The 22036-nt window shown below is 41.1% G+C and overlaps 2 protein-coding genes across 3 annotated transcripts; one reads left to right on the forward strand and one right to left on the reverse strand.

Annotated features, from left to right (window-relative positions):
- Nucleotides 1-1934: 1934 nt before the first annotated feature.
- Nucleotides 1935-8814, reverse strand: LOC137916255 (leucine-rich glioma-inactivated protein 1-like). The gene is made up of 10 exons (XM_068759332.1): nucleotides 8621-8814; nucleotides 8443-8514; nucleotides 7265-7336; nucleotides 6315-6386; nucleotides 4999-5070; nucleotides 3671-3840; nucleotides 3379-3543; nucleotides 3060-3280; nucleotides 2648-2894; nucleotides 1935-2284 (listed from the first exon to the last, which is right to left on the reverse strand). The coding sequence occupies exons 1-10, from the start codon at nucleotides 8812-8814 to the stop codon at nucleotides 1935-1937; spliced, it is 1635 nt and encodes a 544-aa protein (XP_068615433.1).
- Nucleotides 8815-11218: 2404 nt separating this feature from the next.
- On the forward strand, nucleotides 11219-21189 carry LOC137916259 (protein FRA10AC1-like). 2 transcript variants are annotated; one of them, XM_068759335.1, is made up of 14 exons: nucleotides 11219-11255; nucleotides 11683-11762; nucleotides 11952-12044; nucleotides 12611-12656; nucleotides 12865-12941; nucleotides 13078-13161; nucleotides 13321-13405; nucleotides 14196-14241; nucleotides 18467-18604; nucleotides 19099-19141; nucleotides 19478-19602; nucleotides 19803-19853; nucleotides 20308-20383; nucleotides 20999-21189. In XM_068759335.1, the coding sequence occupies exons 1-14, from the start codon at nucleotides 11238-11240 to the stop codon at nucleotides 21039-21041; spliced, it is 1005 nt and encodes a 334-aa protein (XP_068615436.1). In that variant the 5' UTR covers nucleotides 11219-11237; the 3' UTR covers nucleotides 21042-21189. The 2 variants fall into 2 exon arrangements, with proteins under 2 accessions (XP_068615436.1, XP_068615438.1); XM_068759337.1 differs by having other exon boundaries at nucleotides 18491-18604.
- The last annotated feature ends 847 nt before the right edge of the window (nucleotides 21190-22036 follow it).

Below are 22036 nucleotides of genomic sequence, written 5' to 3' on the forward strand. Positions count from 1 at the left end.
GGGGGCAGCATGCCTCGGGACAGCGCAGGCCTGACGTCCGTCTTTGTTGTTGCCCTGAGTGACAGAGAAGACGAGGTTAATGACTAACCTTTGCTGGAAGGATTCAGAGTCTCCTGCTGTTGTTATCTTTACCCACAGGAGGGCAGACGTGAACCCGAACTACACTCTGCTGGGAAAACGCAATTCATAACTCCATTACGCCCCATGTGGAGATTTTGAACCAACCAAAATCCAACAGTTTTTCTTTTACGCAGGACTCATGGATCACGAGATGCATCAGAATCAGACATGAAAGAAACCTTTCCTCATTAGTAACCTGACTGACTCGAGTTACTGGTTGAGTTGTAAATGTTAAGTCAAGATTTACTGTGTGAGAAATTAAAATGTGTGTGTGTGTGTGTGTGTGACTCTGAGAGGTGATGTAACATGAAAAGGACAGAGGCTGTTTCTTATGTTCATGTTTTAATCAGGTTTGGCTTGTATTTTATCAAAGTAACAGAATCTTTTGTGTTTTTCTTCTCTTTTCTTCCACCACCAAAAAAAGCAACATTTAATGTCTGTATTTCAGTAGTTAATTATTGTGTTTTCTTCTTGAAAGTACCACTTTGTGTTCTTACAAAAGACCCTGTCTGAATGTAAAAGCAGCCAGCTACGTTCAAGAGATAAAGTTTATAAATCCAGGAGAGCATTTTTGATGAAATGATATCTTACTGTGTGAGAAATAAACCACATTTTTGTCAGAGGATACACAACAGCAATACAAGAAACAAAGAATTTAGCATTTTAGTATTTTATTACTACTGTACATAAAATATAAGCAACAACATAACAAAAAAGTAGCCCATACATTTACAACCACATCAGACTGACATACTTTTTTGAAGTCACATGTTACAGAGGAGGCTGCTTGTACTAAATTAATATCTAAAAAAAAAATAAAACCCTAACTGTGGTCCCTTCAATGTACAAAGGCAATGACAGATAAATTACTTCACACACTGTTGTAAAAAAAAAAGAAGGAAAAAGTAAACATTACATTTGGCAAGTCGTGGTTGAAAGATACTTGTTATCAGATCTCTGTTTCCTTTGTGTCAGAATAAGAGGACCGTGTGAACGCACAGGTACCAGGTGCTGCACAGTGGTTGGCTTTTGAGCTGCAGAGTAAAGACAACAATGGTTTTGTCAATGTGGGAGAAAAGGGGCAAGAGTGCAGCGAAAGAGGTAGGGCAGGTGAAACAGTGGGATGCTTCTAGCGAGTCATTCATCGGGGATCAACGCTGTGAACGTCTGTATCGCGCTTGCGGTCGGCCACGTGGACAGAGAAATTTGTCTGTTTCTCACAGTGTTTAATTGATTCTTCGTCGTCGGTGAGTACTAGATGAGATGAAGCGACACAGAATAACCAGAAGACAAAAACCTAATATCTAATAGTCGATTACAGATATATCTACTGTTACATGATGGCACTACCACTCTAAACCTAAATCACGGTCATCAGGTTTCTATAAGGACATCAACATACGGAGCTAGATTACATAATGCAAACCTGCAGGCTTCATAAACATACAATAAACAGTGGCATCATAGTTTGATTTTTCCTGAAAGATAGCCATTTGGAGTGAAACTGTTGCTTTCAAATGGAGAATAAGGCATCCCTAAACAGCAAGGAGTCACGGAGGGCGTTTATCAAAGGAAGATCATTGACTCAGGTTGTGTTGGTGACCTCTCAATATAGCCTTAATCATTACAAAGTAAGGATTTCCACCACATAATCTGTAAAGAATTATCTCTTGAGTCGCCGCTTAAAACTTTCTTTTGGTCAGACTTGGGTGGTAAACGCTTTGCATTCTAACGGGGCTTCCAAGTTCAGCAGAATCACAAAGGAACGCATTTGAATGGTCTTGTAACCCCCCCCCCCCAGTCTGACCATGGGTTTAATTACTCAAATCGATCATGAGGTGCTCATATATCTGAGTTTTTCCTTTGAAGCTGGATGCGAGCAGGAACACCCTGCCATCAATGGAAAGCTGAGAAAATGAACGAGGCGCCTGGATATTCAGCTCCTGAGATGGGATAAACCGGCTGCTCTTGGTGTCCCACTGGTAGACCTGCGTCAGTGAATAGTCGCTGCCCAAGATGGCATACTGCCAGTTGGCGATGGAGACAGGCTGGAACACCATAGATCCGCGGGAAGGAAATGTCTGGACCTCTTTGAACATGGCGCCGTCCCAACGCATCACCTTGGAGTCCCCGATGAATCTTGTCAAGCATAAAAACAGCTCACCTTTCAAAAAGGACAAAGTATTCAAACGGTTGCTTAGTTTACGCGTTCGGCGTCTAAATCAGGACCTAAAGTGGAAAAGCTCACAATAAAGCTCACCGTAAAACAACGGTTATGCTAAAAGTAACGAATACTACAGGAAAAAAATCACTAATTGGATAGAATAGAAATAATACAGACGACATTATGCATTAATGATTTATAGGGAAATATGCTGAGCAATAAATAATCACAGCGCAGCTATATGAAACAGTATAAGTCCCGTGAAAACAGTCATTTAGCAGAAAAGCAGTCCTTGCTTTATTGTGTCACTGCTGCATTGAATACGAGATCATTTCAGGTTTTATAGTGTAAAACCGCCCTCACCTTTGACTTGGAAGTCTTTGACGGAGAAGACGTCCTCCATTTCCGGTATGTCGGTCCGGCGGGCGAACTGCTTCTGGCCCCTGTTCCACTGGTAGACAACGGGCCGCTGGGAGCTGCTGGACAAGATCAGGTGGGGCTTGTTGGAGATCTCCAGATATTCTACATCCGTGTCCCGGTACCACGGATGGAGCGACTGGTGGGAGTAGAAGCCATTGCCGTTCCATTTGTACACGGTTGTGGATCCAGCCTGTGAGAGAAAAAAAAATGCGACAGCATCAGGGAAGTCTACAGACCTAAACGGACACCTGTGGGACGATCTGGCTGATGATGTGTGAAAACGAGAGGCGCATCGGGTAAGCAGCCGCGATCCATTCAAGTACTTTTGAGTTCTGGAAAAGCAACAGAAACAAACCTTTGAGCTGTCAGCGATGACAAAGAAAGACTCCCGGTCGATCGTGAATGTCTCGACGTCATTAGGTTTGCGAATCTTCAGAATGTCAATATCCTGGATCTTGATGAACTTGTTGGCGGAGGTGTCACGTTTATAAATGTGCGAACCCCCGAACAGCTGAGCCACGATGACAAAGAGGTGGTTTTCGATCACCAAGGGCTTGCAGATCACAGTGGATGTGGCTGGTGCAAAAGAAAACGAGCCTCATTCAGTCTACGCTAGATCATTTCTAATCATAAAATCAGATGCAGTTCCCCATAACAGCGCCGTTTGGAGTCACCTTCGATGGTGTCATAGGTTCTGAAGATCATCTCAACATGATCCCATTCCAGGAAGGTGCAAGTCCCGGCAAACGGTTGGGCGAAAACAACATACTGATCTGTGCCAAAGGTGAAGGCCTCCACTGAAATGGACTCAAACTTGAGGGACTGATAAGAAGCGAACTCTGAAAAGAGTTGTTGTGAAAATCAACAAAAGGGAAGCCAATACAAAAGCAGGGGCAGGAACAAAGTGTGAGATGGTTACGTTTGGACATTTGAAGTATAACGCAATTTTGCGACGGGGACACGTACCTGTTGTGATGCAGTCAAAAGAGTGTGGCAGAAGGTCGTTGAACTTCTTCCCCTGGTGGATGGGTGGCCCGCTGCAGTAAATCTCATCCAGGGTGGCGTTGCTGAGGTGCATCCACTCCACCAGCCACTTGAGCTTACAGTCGCATATTAGGTTGTTGCCACGTAGATCCCTACACGCATCGATGGTTGTGTAACATTTACTTTTGTAAACTACTTTTCAAGCATGGTCCTTTCAGTGGCAGCAATCCGACACTGTTTCCATGTCTGATTACTGTTCTGCTATCTCTATCCCCAGTGCTTGGCTGAACTTTGGTTTTGAGCCAACGCTACAATAACAAGTGCCCTATCTCCTGAGTTGTTTGGGGTTGCCACACACTTTCAATCTGACTGTGTCCACATAGAATAACAAATAATTAAAAAAAAAAGAAAAATCAGAATACAAAGACTAATGATATAGTAAAAAGTACATTTTAAAGACCATGGCACAGTTCAGATGACAAAATAGAGGCACAGGAAGCTCAATATATAATGGTTACAATTAATAGAAGAGATATTATTGTATTTTACCACCGCTTTAACCCACTATCGGGCATACCAAGTCGTTAAAGCCCTTTTATGATCAGTTAATGTATGTTCTAGGCTCCTGAATATGAAAACAAGTCATCTGCACCAACTTAAAAAGGCTTCCTCTATGCTGGGGTCAAAAGTGCAGGGTCCACCTGAAACAAATGCTGGTTTAGACGTTGAATTTATTCTTACTACATCTGACTTATTGGAAGGAAGGATTGAAGAATTATCTGAGTAACTATTCCAGAGGCAGAACAGTGGATGCTTCACGTAGAAATGCGTGCACGGCACATTCTGGTCTCTTGTCAGCATAACAACCGTTTCAGGATGTGTGTCTTTGTTGTGGTGACCTCCTCTTGTGCCAGATGTGACGTGAAGAGCAGGAAACTGTAGCTTTTTCCGTTACAGCAGGAAATAGCTTTTTCTTTTTTCCACAAAGTTTTATTGTACTTCTTTCATAGTTTCTTATTTACCTCAGTTTGAAATTGGAATTTCTCTCTTTTTGCTTTTAACACTATAACTAACTTATTAGCATGACTGCATTTAAGTGAGGAAGACAATCCTCTGTAGCTACCATACATACTTTCCTGAATCTCTCTGTGGATGAGCACATTTTAGGTCTGAACATTATCTATCTATTTTACTGCATCAGAATAAATACCAATAAAGCAAACAGTAGTCCTCCCCATAGAACCAAATGATCAATTGGAAAACTGATTAATTAACTATTAGCCTTAATCGTGTGAACAGGCTGGACTTACAGTTTGGTCAAAGCATCCATGCCCTTGAAGACATCTTTGGGAAGTGTCTCAAGGTTGTTGTAAGCCAGACTCCTGGGCAACAAAGAGAAAACAATCATTGAAATAAAAACTAAACTGTCATTACACAATGTTTGTCCTGTTAGCAACGATCAATTAAAGGTAGAACAAACGCTAAGTGCTGAAATCATTAGTGATCAATTAAGGGTACTGATTACAGGGTATAATATTATTTGTTAGAGGAGGGTGACCCGTTGGACTTTATGCACCACGTTTCATCAGTTAAGGTGGTAGCATAATAATGCTTAAAAGCCCTAACAATATGTCTGCAACAGCAGCAGAGAAATATATCTTTGCAAGGAAATTAAAACCAACCATCCAAAGCTGGCCGTATTGAAGCGTTTCATTTGCGACCAAGGGGATGGACTTCAAACTCGAAAGACGGGCATAAAATGAGATGTCAGAATAATTCATGGAGGTTGCATTATTTATCCGAGGATCCTTCTTCCTGGGAGATAGGCGCCCTTTCGCTTTGAATTTGTGCAAGAAATCACTTTTCAAATAGACGGTGGGAGAGCAGCGGTGTGGGAAGCATCCTGAAAGCGGCCCAGCATGAGCCGTTTGAGAGTGTCTTGGCGTTATGTGACGCCTTGAAAATGCCCCCCAAAATATATATTTATTGATGATTTATTTTCTTCATGACTTGCAGATTACTTTCTAAATCATGTTAGACTAGATCTTTTAATCAAAAACCTAACTTCAACTCCTTCTAAACATTTTCATATTATACCCTCCTTGCTGATCCAGTGTGACATTTTCTAAATTTGCAGATGCGGGAGGATAAAAAAAATCACAAATTCATTAGGTCATACGTGATAAAAACTGAAAATTGAACACATGTCACTCAGGAAGAGATTATAGTTCACAGTTTAGGGTTACTGTACAGTCATATTTAGCCATGACCTCCAGGTCACTCATCTTCCAGCCTATGTTTAGTTTGGGCAACAACACTCAACAGCAACCTGATACCGCTGACGCCTTCGGAAAAGTAACCTTGGACATCGAAACTAGAACTGAAACTTCTGCTTACCTTTCCATTTCAGACACCGACAAAGAGAAACAAAGAGAGATAGCAGGAAACCGATGCATTTGTGTAAAATGTCACAGTCTTGTTATTCTAAATAAATGAATTCATAAAGATTTGAAAGATTAGATGGAGATTGTTAATAATTAAGGGTAAAAGGTTGATGAAGGAAGGAAGGAAGGAAGTATGTATGTGTAGAGCTTTATATACAGCCACCACAGAACCAGTTACTTACAGATGTATTAGTCCTTTCAGGCCCCGGAAGGCAAATGGGGATATCGATGCAATTTTGTTGTTTTCAATAAATCTGTGAATGAAAGATATTCCATTAGCATTTCCAAATATTAAGACAGATCAACACTGCTAAATTAATCCACCCACAAACACCATTGTTTTAGTATTCAATGTCTCGTGACAGTTAAAGACCGAGAGGCTTCAGCTGCCTGCACTTCCGTGCTTACAGCCGTTACAGAGGTTTGTCATCCAGTACACTGAATACAGGAAAGAAATGTCAAGAAGAAACCCACATGAAAGGCCCTGCAAAACCAAACCAGTGTTTTCCATTATTCAACTGAATTTTCATTCAGTCTCCGGATTCTTTTCTTGCGTTTGATCATTTACTTGGTTTTAGGACTCAACCTGTTTCGGCCACTTTCTGGACTCCATCATTATTCTAAGTGGATAGTATTGGCTTGCCAGAGCATTATTTGATATTAAATCTCTGCTCTACACTCCCTGGCTCTTGCCTGTCTGGGTATTTTATTCTGAACTGACAGTAATTTGATCTATACCACAAGCCTTGCCACCATGTAGCATTGTAATAGCATTATTATCATAATCTGGCCTTTTATGATTTCACATCGATCAACATTGACTAGAAATTACCCTCGTTCCATTGCAGGGGCCACCTGTCATTGAATTTCAATGAAATTCATGATTACATTTTGCAAATATTATTTTTGCTGCCAGCAGATAAATAACCATGGAAATATAACCTCTTTGGCAGAGGTGACAAAATATTCAAATGCAACAAGAATGCAGGTTTCCACCAGATCAGACACAATTTATGAGGTTTTTGTTTGTTTTAAATAATGCACAAGTTACTCAAAGTATAGACAGTATTTGCTTTCAGAATATTTTGCTTCCTTTCCTTTCACATGCACAAATTAATAAATAAATACTTACAGATATTCAAGATGAGGTAAACCCAAGAAAGCATCCTCATCAATAAGGTCGAATGAATTTGCTGTGAACAATCTGTCAAGAAATGCAGACATCGTCAGTCAGCTGCAAAAAGAAAAACATGTTATGATTGAGAGAAGCTCTTTGATTGCAGCGTCTCAAACTCATATTGGGATAAAAGTTGTGATTGATTATGACCTATTGCCAACATCAGTACGTACTGAACCGCAAGAGGGAGAGAGAGAATGATTCATTTTTTCTGCTGACAGCGTGCAGTTAAAGAATGAATTATCACAATAAAACAGAGGAATGGAGTGAATGAAAGAGAGAAAATGATGCCTCCTCTCAAATGTTTCTGAGTCACCCTTTGAGTAATCCAAGAATTGTGCCATTCAATGCATCTCTTGTAAGAATTTTATTTTTATGAAAGATTATGTTGCAACAACTTAAAAATAAACACTTTTTTGTTGATCAGTGTTTCAACTTTAATTTAAAAAACATAACAGATTGATTTACAGCCTTTGTTTTGTTAAATGTTTACAGGTCATGGAAAATGCATGTTCGGGTCTGTTTGGACCATCCATAACATTGCATGGCCTTAGAATAAGTTAAGACTCATGGCTAAATCAAAACAGCCATTGTCTCAAAAATCCCCTCAAAAGTAGAAAAACATCAAATTCAATCTGTCAAAGCGCTGAAATGTAGTTCAGCCATCTTGCTGCAAACCCACAATACAGCTCATAAAGGGAGCTCCCGGATGAAGCAGTGCTCCAGTTGAAGTGTCGATAAATAATGACAGAGCGGCGCTGCCACTCAATCACTTTACTCAGTCTAAATGTATCTTCCAGACTCCAGCCTTCATGCACTCTGGCTGACTTTAGTGCTAAATAAACTCTGTTGTGTTTTTGTAACTATGTATAATGTTTAAAAACAAACACGCATATTAATTATGGAATCATATTTGTCTGTAGCTTCACAGTAAATTATACTCCTTGCTTAATCCCTGCTGTTAATTCCTCTAGCACATGTGGTCTATTGCATAATGCTGACATCATTACAGAGAATCCCCATCTGACTATAAAGCTCTAGGGGCTTTCTGCCTCATTGTTTCGTGAACTAAGACAGCGTAAAACATATAGATAAATAGAAAAATAGAGAGAGAGATAGAGAGACGGACTCACAACAGTTGCAGGGCTGGCGTGTGAACGAAGCTTCCTCCTGTGATTTCAATAAATCCAGACTTGACAAAAGACCTGAATAGAGGGAGAGCAGACATGAAGAATACAAAAAAATAAAATAAAAGAGATTGAATATTCTTCCTTACAATATTAATGTCCAATCAGGTGATGTCCCACTTACAGAGAAACAACGTCAGATGGGAAAGTGTGAGGCACTGATCGGACATTGTCGCACAGGGCATTGTCTTTGGTGCAGGTGCAGCCGACGGGACATCTGGGCTGCCTGACTCTCCGTCCATCTGTTATAGCCAAGCTGACAGCGGCGACCCAAGCCAGGAGCGTCCATCCTGCCACTGCTCTTCCAGGGTATCCCATTCCGTCCGTCCCGGTCGAGCACTAACACTGCAGCATAGGCAACTTCTCGGTTAATGTCCGCACGATTTGCAACCCCCCCCCCGTACTCTTGATTTCTCGGCACAGGATTACAAAACGCGGGACAGATGGGAACAGTCGCAGATTGTTGTCATGAAAAAAGAATTATATTAAGGTCCCCTAATAAAACAAAATACGTCGCTACAGTCTGCTCCTTGCAAATAAGTTCTTATTGTAGATTCAGTGGTGCGGACACAAAAGGGGTAAATAAAAGAGCAAATTCCCGTGTGAGAAGAAAGAGAGCGATGGAGGAGAGTGGGGGAGAGTCCCCAAGGTGCGCTTTTTCTTTTTTTTTTTCAGCAGGGCCAGCTATTATTTATGCGCGCTTCAGAGCCGGGCATGGTTAATGAGAAGCGGCTTTTCACAGGGCTCTGTACAAATGCACCTGCCACACTTATTCAGTCTTTTCAGGCTTCAGCCTTAGAAATTGGGTTATATGGGGTAAAGATAAACACAATTGGCGTAATTTATGGCATACTGAATGGTTGGTAAAGAAGGTCTGGGCTAAGACCTGGAATATTATCATTAGAATACTGTATATCCTAAAAAATAAATATGTTTTATATATACTGTACATGCATTATTTTGTGTTAATGTTATAAAGAAGACCTCAATCTATATTAAAAGCCTTTCATTATAAACATGCGTAACCGGCTCATTAATGTTAATATTATAATTACACAAAATTGTCTGTTTGTCATGATTCTAATAACATCGAGGAGAAGCGCATGAACCAGGAGAACGAGTTGCATGAATATTTGACCAAACTCATACTGGCTGAGAAGGAGAGACGAGGCGGTAATTTAATATTCCTCCACATGCTCATTTATGTGATGATGACTTCAGTGAGCGTGTCTGTGTCATATTGATAATTGTTTTGTTCTTGCTACCGTTATGATTTATAATAACTTTGCATTCCTGCAGCGAATTAGAAGAACACAAAGAGAAACAAGACGACAATGATAATGGAGGCGACGTCGCAAAGATTTCCTCAAAACATGTATGTTTTGCATGCATAAAAAACTTTTTTATTCGTCTTGCACTGACCATCGGTGGGCATGTAGTGTCTTTCTCTGCTTGAATTTCGTTTTCTGTAGAAATGGAGAAAACTAAACGAAAGCAGAGTAACAGGCTCCACTGCTTGAGTTTCTTTTTCCCCATTTCTATCTGACTCCATCTGTAGAAATGAGCGGACCAAAGAAAAGGAAAGTAGACGGCGAGGGTCGAGTGTTTGCAACTTTGCAAATGGAAATCTGTCAATTTCTTTCAGTACAGTTTCTGTAAATCCGGTCAGTGACGTCTGGAACGACTTTCCTGACTGATCAATAATGGGTACTGATCACAGGTCGTGTGACCGTCTGTGTCTTCTGTTATAATGGAGTAAAGTTTTATTAAAGTATACAACAACTCTGCTGTTTGTACATTTGTAATAGTTTCCTGACAATAAAGTCTGCGTGGCGGCGGCGGCGGCCGATGGAGGATAAAGCCGTTCAGATCAAACAGCAGCAGCGCGATGAGGTCTGCCTGCAATAACGACGACACCCGCTCCAGAAACAGAAGCCCAATTACAAGAATGCAAATAGCAAGAGAAGACAACCGCACACTCCGTCTCACGCCAACTTAAGACGCACTCTACTTCCTGTATGACTACAGGAAGTCACAGCGGCTCTCACACGCCTCTCTGTAGGTGTCCAGGTATCGAAACGCTACGTTCAGGATGGCCTGCTTCCTCTCTGCACCTCCTTCACCCTCGCCTCCCTCCGTCTCCTGGGAGAATCTGACGGCGTCGTGAAGGAATGAACACTTCTCCTTTTTTTTTTTTTTTTTTTTACACGCCTGTCGTTCATTTCCGCTGCAATTCAAAGGGAAACCATAGAATGATAGCAGCTAGTGGTAACGCAGCTAATGTGAGCAGGTGAGCGTGCACGTGAGCGGGTGAAGGACACTGCTGGAGGCCGAGGTTGGCTGAGGTTTCATGTCAACATGAAATCATGCAGCAGCGTTTCTGAAACAAGCAGAAGTTAAATTTACAGACTGAACACAAACAAACAAACAAACAAACACACGTGTGTGACCAACATTAAATGTCTGAGTTTCTGTCTCATATTTTCAAATGTTGACAGCCCTGATCAATGACATCACAGAATAGTTAATGACATCACTTCCTGGAAAGACGCGGTTCTTTTAAACAAATCAAACAGATGAATTGGAATCTTTTTACGATCTGTTTTCACATGTCCTCAGCTTTTCTCTCAGAATAAATCGTGAATTTAAAACGTCACGAGCCGCGACGTTCCGTGACGTCATCATCGGGCGCCGCAGGTTTTATTTTGGTAAACATTCATCAGACGACAGTGAGGAAATAAATGGATAACCTGGTGAAGGTAGCGTATATCTTTTGAAGTTGACTATATTATAATGCCAGTTTAAAAGAATAGTGTTTTTTGTTCGTAACATGTTACATGAAACATTAGCTGAAAGCTAAGTTAACCATTTGCTCGCATTAAGCCTCGTCGTTTCGCTCTTTAGCTCATGTTAAAAACCCTAAACGACGCCTTCCAGACGTTCTACCAATGCGGTGATTTTAGATTCAACTCGTGCGTGTGCGTGCGTGTGTGAGTGGGACATTGACGTATATAGTCTAGGAGTGAGCAGTAAAGAAATATATGTAATAATATTTCAAACATAAGCTGCTGTTTGAAAAACAAATTCACAGCCATGTGTGTGTTTTTCTTCTCACGATGCATCATTCTGCAAGCAAGGTGTGTTGTGTGATTACTTTATCCGTGATGTGTGTTGCTTCCCTTCCAGGTGCACGGAAGCGGAGGCTATGACTCCGACTTCAGTGAAGATGGCGCGCAAGCAGAGTCCTCGGAGAGAGGACTCAAAAGGTAAAATGAAGAGATTAGAATGCCAGAATTCAAATCTTCTTATCTAAGATCCTGTAGTTGTGCGTATTTACAGCCTAAAGTGTTTACCAGTGTCGGAAGACGTACTAAGGGTTTGATGAATGACAGCATTACTTTTGTAACCTTTGACCCCCGTCCACTAACGCGGTGTATTTTTGTCCTTTTTATTAGGAAACGCGAGGAAGAAATCTTGCAGAAACCATTCGAGAGAGATCGGCATTCGAAGGTGCCTCACCGGAGTTTACACTGCAATGAAATCGACAGGTACTCTCAAGTCACATCGTTTTTTCAGTTATAACGGCAGAGCTTTCTGCTCACTTCTCATATGATTTTAATAGTTAATCCTGAAATAAATGAGTGATAATCTTTTAATACTTTCACATTTTGATTCATGTCGGTTCTGAAAATGTACCTCATTAGAATCCTATATGGAATTATTTTAATTACTTATTGAATCTGCGACTTTATTTGCAGTTTGGGCGCCAAGACGTCGGACACAATTAGAGAAATCCAGTTTGAACACATGTAATTGCAGCCAAAATTAAATGAATTTCTCAAAGATGTGTTTAATCTTGATTTAAGTTTCTAATAAAACCAAATGGGACTATCATTTCTGAGTGTTATAATAGTTTCCTTTCACGCCATCAATCTCAATTTTGATCCATCTTTTACAAATGTGATTTTTTTTCAGACCAAGGTACTCAAGACAAAATTTAAAAGGCTAATTTATACAAATTTAGCAGCAATTCACTGCTTTTTAGTCCCTAATTTATTGTGATTGCTTGTACCCTCTAAAGTTTTCATCCACTTATTTTCATTGTGTTTTTCAGAGAAGAAGCCAGGAGCAGGAGAGCCCACCTGATATCAATGAATGCTGTATCCTTTTTCTGTTTGTTTGTTTGTTTCTGTCTTTATTTCTTTATCGATTTAAATCTCAAATTATAAAACTCTCATGAACTCTCATCTCAGATTTAAATACTTGGTTGCTTTATCTCCAGCTATGGAGCCTGGAAAGTGTCCGCTTTTATTGCAGTTCACAAGATGCCGCTTTTATCTGTTCCTGCCCTTAAGCAGATTTGGACAGTTTGAGCGTCATAAGAAGTTTGTTGGGGACTACATTCTTTATTATGGAGGAAAGATGGACGACCTCAAACGCTCAACGTAAGATTTGTGTCTCGCAGTCAAGCAAGTCATCTGCTGTCATTGTAGGCTAAAACTTAGAACAATGAAAAAACGTAACACTCATCTGTGTTTTTGTGATTGAAAGACCTCTCGTTTGATCTTTTCTTTCCCTCAGAGCCAATGACCAAACAGATCATGATGTGTTGCGCGAGAATCATCGTTTTCTCTGGAGAGACGAGGATGAAGACGACATGACATGGTGCTCGTCCTCAGTCAGTTGTTTCACGCAGGCTGCTTCAGTGTGCTGTTCATTGTTGTTCTGTTGTCTATAGTAGTCTGAAATTATGAGATGATGACAAAAAAAACTGTTTAAAATAGGTTTTTAAAATGTTTCTACTTTCCTTTTATTCTGTTCCAGGGAAAAAGAGCTTGCCAGGAAGTATTATGACAAGCTGTTCAAAGAGTACTGCATCGCTGACCTGAGCAAATACAAGGAGAACAAGGTGGGATGGGCGCACACATTCATTTCGACAGAAATGCAACCGTAGGAGGTATTGAGTAGAATTTAATCAATATGATACCACAAACAGTGACAGGTGACTCAAGGTCCGATTAGATTTAGTATGCATGTTAATAATTGCAAATAAACTGATCAGTCATGCTGCAGCTAAAATAAGTATCGGGTAGGTCACCATTCTTTTCAGTAAATATATTATTTGCACAGCCAGGCGTGCAAATAAATCAAACCGTAGTAGCACCTTTAGAAATATATTTACTGAGAAAAATGGTGATGTGCTCAATACCTATTTCACCCACAGTATGTGGTAAATGTGGTGTGAGGGAATGCAGAGCAGTTCACTGTTGGAGAGGAATGTAACGGTGGCAAAATACTCAAGACCTGTCCACTGATGCTTTATTCTAAGTGTTGGATATACTGTGTACATATATCCCAAAGTGCATTCACAGTGAGAAAACGAATCCATTCACAAGAAAATATGACAGAACAGTTCAAGACAATATTGACCTAATTGTAGTTGCTTTTGTCTCATTTCATTTTTGGAGCTGCTTGGCAGCTTCAGTTCTTGTTACACTGACTTCTACTAAAACAAATGTTGCTTTATTCTAATGGCCATTCCAACCACTCTGCATACACTGATCTTTTTAAAATTCCTTTTATTTGTCTCCTGAAGCTTATTTTAATAATCACCAGATTCATGAAAGGGATTTTATATCGTCTGCCAGTTCAGCGATTTCACTAAATATGTGGATTCTTTACCCATTTGTGTCCAACAGTTTGGATTTCGTTGGCGGATCGAGAATGAAGTTATTTCTGGCAAAGGTAAGATATAGTAAAAAGGTTTTCTTCTTCTAGTGTTCATCAACACAAAGCTAGTTTGGATAAAGTCCAGGTTTACCCCTCAAATAGCAATATAAATGTATATATATATGTGTCTATATATATATATATGTGTGTGTACAGATGGATGTGGTTGTCTGTGTTTGTGTGCGGGCGTGCATTTTGCACAGTTTTGCCCACAACCCATAAAGGGTTCGTTTCTACATAAGTATTTCAGAAGGCTCTCCACTAGATGGCGACAGAGATAAAGACAATTGACAGCAGGTGACGTGTGTGGAAAGTCTCCAACACGACTCAGTCCACGTTTAACACTTGTTTCACCTCATTTTGGTGAATTTGCCACAATTGTCATTAGAAACATTTAAAATATGTCACCTTTCCTTTTGTTTTTCTATTTTAATTATTGTAGCTCCAAATGCCTGGTAACAATTTGTACCATTCACTTGTTTATTGAGCCGATTGATCTGTTGATTCACAGAAATGGCCTCTGTACCTAGCGTTCAGCTTCTCTTCTGTTTCGTACCGATAGAAATTCTCCATTCTACTCCTACACTAGTGGCTACCTGTACTTGATGATTGTCGTCGATTAATTGTTCAAGATTGGTACAACAGCTCCGTCCCATCTAGCGCTCCTTTGTGTGACAGCCAGGGATATTTGTAGATATTGAAGGACAATATCAGCAAATCTGCGGGGGGTGATTCTGTGTCGATGACTCACATTTATGCTTCACATAAATGCAGCGGTGGAACTTCGCTCACAACATTTGCTCAAGTACTGTAATTAAGTTTACTTTCCAGTTGTATTCCTCAAGATTTCAGAAGTATCATACAGTTTATTTCACTGCAGTTGCCTGACAGTGATATATGTAATAGTACAAGTCAGAGGGAAACATTTTACACAGAAAATGTATCTGAAGTTCTTTCCTAAACAATTTCAATACAGAACTTTTCATTTTAACACTGTAAAATGATAGTATTTTAATGGTCTGTATTTGTAAAAACATGCACGCACACACGCACACACACACTGTCTGAGAAAACTGACTAACCCAATATATTGTTCCAGATTAAGACAGTGTAATCCTAGTCTCTGACAGTTCACATCCAGCAGTACTCTACAGGTACTTAGATTAGATCAGGTTACAAACACTTGACTAGAGCTGTCTCTGGTTTGTTTACATGAACAATTCCCAGAGAAGCGATTGTTGCGTACCATTTAGCGCGTGGGACACTAAACCCAGTGAAAGGAATACTAATCTAATATGTCAGCAAATACAGCCACGCTTACACAATCTGCACTAAGTGTAGCCAAATCCGCATTTGTAGTTCTCTTCATCAACATTGAAGCCACGTTCTCTTGTTGTTTGAGAGTTAATAAATACACGTCTATATATATAGAGGCAAAGAAGGCAGCATTTTATATCTCTGAGTTAAAGATATTGAAGCAGGACCGCTTCTTATCGACGTTCTCCTATCGGTCCGTTTTGTTTTTGTGTGTGAGCTGTACAGGATATTGTACAATAAAATTAGAACATATGAGTTTTTCCCTCAATACCCCTGAGAAGGGAGGCAGATACGGAATGCAGGCGCTTTAGACAATAGGAAACGGAATCGCACTGATAGCGGCTGCAATATGGAGCATTGAACTTCAGGTCAGCAGGCTGGACGGCTTTCCAATGCGAAAAGGAAAACCTAAAAAAGAAAACAAAGAAGCCGAATCTGCTTCAAAGCCAGAGGTAGCGAGAAAGCGTGTTTGGAGAGCCAATCTTTTAGAAGCTCCTTACATTCCCAATATTTGAAATATCTGCCCAAGGGCAGCGGGTCCTGAGCGCTTCCCGCAGACGGAGAATTTATTCAACGTGGTCGTCCACGTGCTTTTTGTTGTTAATCATGCCGCCACCTGTCCTGCGGTGTATTGGTCTTGATCTCAGACCGGCTGGCTGCTGGCGTTAACAGCCATTGACGTCGGTGGACAGGAGTTTCCTCTCTTAAAGAGTTTACGCCGCTGAGTTCGTGCCAGCTCTTCTCATTGAGCATGTGAGGTTCACCCAGTGTGTGAGGATACCCATACTAATCCACAAAGACCAGTAGAAATCCTTTGTTCCACTTTCAACAGAGACCCATAGAGGAACTGTTGCTTACAGCTTTGTTTTATGAAGCATGGACGCCATGTGTGCATCTTTAAAAAAAAAATATTTCTTCTGACTTTTCTCTTGCGGGGGAAAATGTGAGACCTGGGGCTGAAAATGATCAGAAATAAGCAAAGGACTCTTAACTGACCTTGGTAATATTTCGCTTTCAACGTATATGCCAGTAGAGTTTGCCCTGAAATGCATTTTTATCATCTCCGCTCTGGCAGTATTGTGGATTTTCAATAGCTGCAGGGTCAGACATGTACAACCTTCACGTGCATTGCACTCATTGACGTTTGTCACTGAGCTGTTTTTCTGTAGCGCTGATGGGATTCAGTTCCTTGTTTCACGTCATGGGAGAATTCCATTGCATTTGTAATTGACGTCACCGGCGATGGTGACGACAGGATTCTCTTAAGTCTCCGGTTCTCTTAAGGCCGCCGCCCAGTCACTACTTATGACGCCATGTTGGCAAAGAGTGGAGAAGGTGGCCCCGTCCCCAGTCGCACCCATACAGTGCCAGAAAAGTCCAGCCATTAAAGCTTTAAAAGAATACAATGGCAACTAAATGTTCATTTGACATTTTCAAGTTGCCTTTTGCCATTTTTTATTGTAAGGAATTTAATTATTGTATTTAGTTGCATTAGGAGTAATTAGTCAGCAGGTCCACTGCTTAGGTTCAAACTGGGGGGGGATCCCAGGGTTGAAATTTTGGGAGGCTTTAAGTGAAATTAATCAGGACATTTCTTTTCCCCTCGGGAAGTATTCCAATAACTCGGATGATTCCCTGACTTTTCATTAAATTAATTTGGCCCACGATCACAGACATTCAGAGCTGATGGCATTCCCATTATTTAGTATTTAGCGCTAATGAGCACATGGCTGTGTTCTACATTTAGATGTGACGGTGTTTTATCTAAAATTAGTTTAATACGACTAGATTCATGTTTTTTAGTTAGAAAATTGTTCAATCTAAAAAACTATATTGTGGACATATTGGTATTTAGTTGAAATGTTTGTGGGTTTGCTGTTGTTTACAGGACAAATAGTGAGAGCAAGATGCAGTAGAGTGTGAAATACATTACAGTAAGGGATCATGAGGTCATAGACAAGTAATAAAAGTGTCTATGGCTGCAAAGTTGTTGGCTATATTAAAAAAAAAAGAACTCAAATGAAAATTTAAGCAGTCTTTCAATTCCAAAAAAAAAAAAAAAAACCCAGTGGGATTGTCTCTAATTAATATCAGCTATAAACCTTTTCTTTGTTTGATCACAACTTAAGGCCTTCTAGAATAAACTGAGCCGCGTCATCAGAACCCAGTCCTGGAGCTAAGTATGTAGCGGGCGTCATCGGCCTTTAATCTGATACAGCACATGAAGGGAAAGCCTTCCGAAGTGGCATGAATCAATGATGACGAGCCTCACTTGTCCTCAGTGTTTACACAGTCTCGATCTTAAGCCGGTGAGTGGCGAGCATCACTTTCTTGTCGCGGAGTAAGAAGCATTTCACACCCTTGTGCCAAGAATGGACTGCTCTGACGCACTTTGCTCCCTCTGTCACAATCTGGAGGGAGCCCGGAGACCAGATCACTGCCACTTTAAGCTCCTCTAGGGATAATGGGCAGGCTGTGCGGCAGCTGGAAGGAGGCCTGGGGGGGGATGAGGTGTTGTGAAGACACAAGGGGATAAGGAGGATGGGATGTGTAGACATGAATGGAGGAGGGCATGGGGGCATTTTGATGCTGAAGTGTTTGCTGATTTATAGTCCGTATTCCTTACTCAGACCAAAAAAAGCACAACACACACACACACACGCACACACACATCACTGTGCAGGAGTCGTAGGCAGATGTGAAGTCAGAAAGGTCAGAAAGGAGAGTTGAGTTGTTTGGATCTATTGATTTACAAAATGCAAGATTAGCCAACAAGGAAAATCGAAATCAAATCGGCATTTGTTGCGATTAATATTTGTACGAGAATATTATTTTTGCGTTCACTGTCACTAATTGATCGTTCAGAAAAGCGATGGACTTATTTACATAAATGTGGATGAACCCTGTCTTTGCATGTGTACAGTAGGTGTGCTCTGTGGGGTTCCAGGTCAGTTCCAGTGCGGGAACAAGCGTTGCGACCGGCAGGAAGGCTTGAAAAGCTGGGAGGTGAATTTTGCCTATGTGGAACAAGGCGAGAAGAGAAATGCATTGGTCAAACTCAGTAAATATTCATTCTTTTTTATGGTATTTTTCTTTGCATGTATTTTACGAGTGAGTCTTTACGGCCTGGGTGTGTATATGTGTGTGTGTGTGTGTGTGTGTGAGGGGGGGGGGGGGGGGTATTCACTTTCTGACTAACGATAATCCTTCGGTTGTCCTACTGGATAAAGTCTTGTTAGGGTATTAAGTATAATTGGTGGACCCACCAGTGGCGGTAAACTCACTGAAGCAAGACATTGGAGACTAATTTAATCAGCAAATAAGTAACAGGTCACATCCATGTTGCTTCTCCTCACAAACTGAGAGCGTTAATCCAACTTGCAGTAATTCTAAATTCATTGTTTTGACACTAATGAAACATGCTCTTTTGATCCTGGAGTGTGTTCTTAGGTTGGCTAATTAAAAAAAACAAAAATCATGGTTATGTAAGACTTTCCTCTTAGTTAATAAAAAAATAAAAAATCTTTCTTTGGACCTAATTTTCTTTTTCTCTAGGACTATGCCCTGAATGCTCCTTCAAACTCAACTATCACCACAAGTAAGCAAAATATTTTTTTTTATTTTTTGTCTTTGAGACATCTTTACATTAAAAATGTAGATCTTTTTTACCCGCAATGAGTGATGTTTAGTCTGCTAGAAGTAGGACAGGCCACGAAGGACAGTCAGCACACACTCAGAAGGTTATAGATGGAAATCTGAATAAGTCTGCTGTTAGATATGGGATGCATTGACTCACTCCTGACCCCCCCCCCCCCCCCCCCTTTTTTGTTTTTTGAAAGTACCGTGATGGATTTCTGGTCATCTCCTGAACGGCGCCGTAATGGCTGCTTCATAGTGTTAGTACGGCTTGGTCAAAGTGAGATTCTGCTTTCAGGAGGAAGGAGGTGAAGGCAAAGGCCAAAACGAAAAGGTCAGCAGAGGAGGCCCGGGAGCCACCACAGAAGAAGAGGAAGAGGCCATCTTCGCACTCCAAGAAACAAAAACGCAAGAGGCAGAGAGGTTAGTCTCGCTTCCCGGCAGATGAACTGCCGCTTTAATTAGGGCAGTAATTTAATCAGATGGGAACCGCCTGAGGGAGTCGTCTTTCTTTAAGAGGCAGTGTATTTCTAGTTTCTCTCTCGTGTTCCTTTATTTCTCATCCACCCTTTTTTTTTTTGTTTAAAACCCGTCTTATTTTATCTCTCCGTTTTTCTCTGCAGAACGCTCCACCTCTTCCAGTAGCTCAGAGGCGTCACAGGACTCGGGCAAAGGTAGCGGTCGTAACTCTGTCTCGTTCTCACTCCCTCACTCCCTCACACACGCACACACACTGGATACATTATGTTCTACTCACCCCCCAGGCTTCCAGATCATGACACTCTCCCAACTTTGGAGTGAAAACACCCATTAGCTGTGCAGGGAATGATAACAGACTGACAGCTGGTCTGTTTTTTCTCAACTGTCTCCCCCTCCCTTTACTAAAAGTCTGTATTTTTTCCCCCACTTCTGTTAGTTCCGGGGTCTCTCCAGACTCCTTACTGTCATCTCAGGGTGTACATATCTCAAGCAGTTCTTGAAGGCGTAACCTTTATTAAATAGCAACGAGCGATCCAATCAGGGCAGGTTTGAACTAAAGGTTGAGATTTCAGCCGATCAGGCCGACCTGGAATTGATCGTGGACGCATGACTGACCACTCTCTAAAATCCTCTCTTTACACCCTGAAGCTGGCGATGGGCCGGAAGACCTATCGGAAACCGACCACTGGCGTGGACCCGCCCCCGCCGTGGAGGAGAAGTCAAGGTGAGGTTAACGGCTAAGGCTAATTAAACCGCGCCCAGTAAGTAGCTGTAAACCACCAGGGACAATCTTTACCGCGTCGCCTGCATAACGTACAGATCTCTTTTAAGACCACTTGGATCACGTTCACTGTCAAGAAAGCCTCTAAACTTTCAACTGTCACGCTCCTCTTAAGATTTGGTATGATATTGCTTTTGAGAAGGTCAGTAGTAAGAGGCAGAGTTTATTCAGTCACACATCTGGAAGGAAAACTGACTCCCAGATGCTCGATAATACGTAGCAGTGCTTCTGATCCACTGCACTGACGGCACATTATTCAAGCGCTATTAGCTCGATTCTATGTAATTATGTTGGTAATTATGGGATGAAAATCAGGTTCACTACTAGTACCTGTACTGTACATGACCTTTAAATTGTCTGTTCTTGCTGCCAGTTACTATTCGTTCGTGTTCTTTTTGGAACTGGGCATCCTTTAATCTAAATAAAATGTAAATGTAAAAAAAAAAAAAAAGCAAAGCACATCTAGTGTTGGGCCAACCTCTCAAAGCATTTAAATGTCTGTGTCAGCATTGCTCACGACAGGAACCGACACCCCTGCGATTGTGTTTTTCCGTCTAGGGACGAGGAGTTTGACGATTACTTTGAAGACATGTTCCTTTGACTGCTGGTATCGGCGGCAACCCTGCTGTGACAACACTTCCTTCTGCGTGCAGCTGATCATCTTCTGTTTGAGTCTCGTCTGTATATGTACAGTAACACTCGCCAAACTGCATGTGTTTCGCAGTGCTACGGAAATAAATAAAATGCTTCTCCTGTATTGTTGGTTTCTGATTTACGTGTCTGCCAACACACTGTTCAAATCCCGTCCTCTGACGGTGCGGAATAATTGGAAATTAATTCAGCCATTGGAGGCAACGAGGCTCTGTCTTCAAATTTCACATCAACAAAAATTAACCTATCAATCTGTCCAAATAGGGGGGGGCAACATTTTGCTAACATGCACTGTTAAAAGCCTAATGGCATTGTTGTAGAGAATAACGTGCTCTTTAAAATGTTAATATTGTAGGAGGCTGAACGTATTTCCTATTAACTGGATCTGTGCTACACATTCAGCACACTTTCCTGTGCTTTCTTTGAAATACTAGTTTACAGATGATGAGTCAAAAGACCAAGGCCGGATTGAAGCGAGGCGTTCCCTTCAACTTCCAGAGAAAGAAACTGCGTGCGGTTGCTGGGCGATTATAGACCTTGTAAAAAATCTAACTTTTAAGTTTCTTCCACTTCACAGAGGATTCCGTTTCGTAACACGCCTGATTTTCAAACTGGTTCTGATGTCGCAATAGAGCTCTTGTGAAATCTGATGAATGTAAAAACAGTCAAGCTCAAACACAAATAGGGAGTAGCTCTGCACCCACTGAACCCGCATTCTATGAAATAAACAGTCCTGATGACGCAAGTATTGGCGAACTTAAATAAAGAAGATTGTTGTTTGTTCAAATATTTTATCTCATTTCATATGTGACATTAAAATGATGGTAAAACACTGCAGAATCTCTAGTTTCCTCTGCAACCAGGTGAGGTGCACGTGCTGAACAATATGGCCAGACAACACTGCATTGGACTGAATCAATCCACTGATCCTCTTTCCCCAGAGGC

Source organism: Brachionichthys hirsutus, unplaced genomic scaffold (genome assembly GCF_040956055.1).
Source record: "Brachionichthys hirsutus isolate HB-005 unplaced genomic scaffold, CSIRO-AGI_Bhir_v1 contig_1140, whole genome shotgun sequence".
Taxonomy (NCBI): Eukaryota; Metazoa; Chordata; class Actinopteri; order Lophiiformes; family Brachionichthyidae; genus Brachionichthys; species Brachionichthys hirsutus.

Bases quoted from the DNA above. Each gene is read 5' to 3' on its own strand.
- LOC137916255 (XM_068759332.1), bottom strand. From the start codon at position 8,814: ATGGGATACCCTGGAAGAGCAGTGGCAGGATGGACGCTCCTGGCTTGG. The intron at 3,544-3,670 runs GTACGTGTCCCC...AACTCTTTTCAG, and splicing joins TTTTGACTGCATCACAACAG to AGTTCGCTTCTTATCAGTCC. The intron at 3,281-3,378 runs GTGACTCCAAAC...CTTTTGCACCAG, and splicing joins AACCTATGACACCATCGAAG to CCACATCCACTGTGATCTGC.
- LOC137916259 (XM_068759335.1), top strand. The intron at 12,942-13,077 runs GTAAGATTTGTG...TCTTTCCCTCAG, and splicing joins GACGACCTCAAACGCTCAAC to AGCCAATGACCAAACAGATC. The intron at 19,142-19,477 runs GTAAGCAAAATA...TTCTGCTTTCAG, and splicing joins AAACTCAACTATCACCACAA to GAGGAAGGAGGTGAAGGCAA.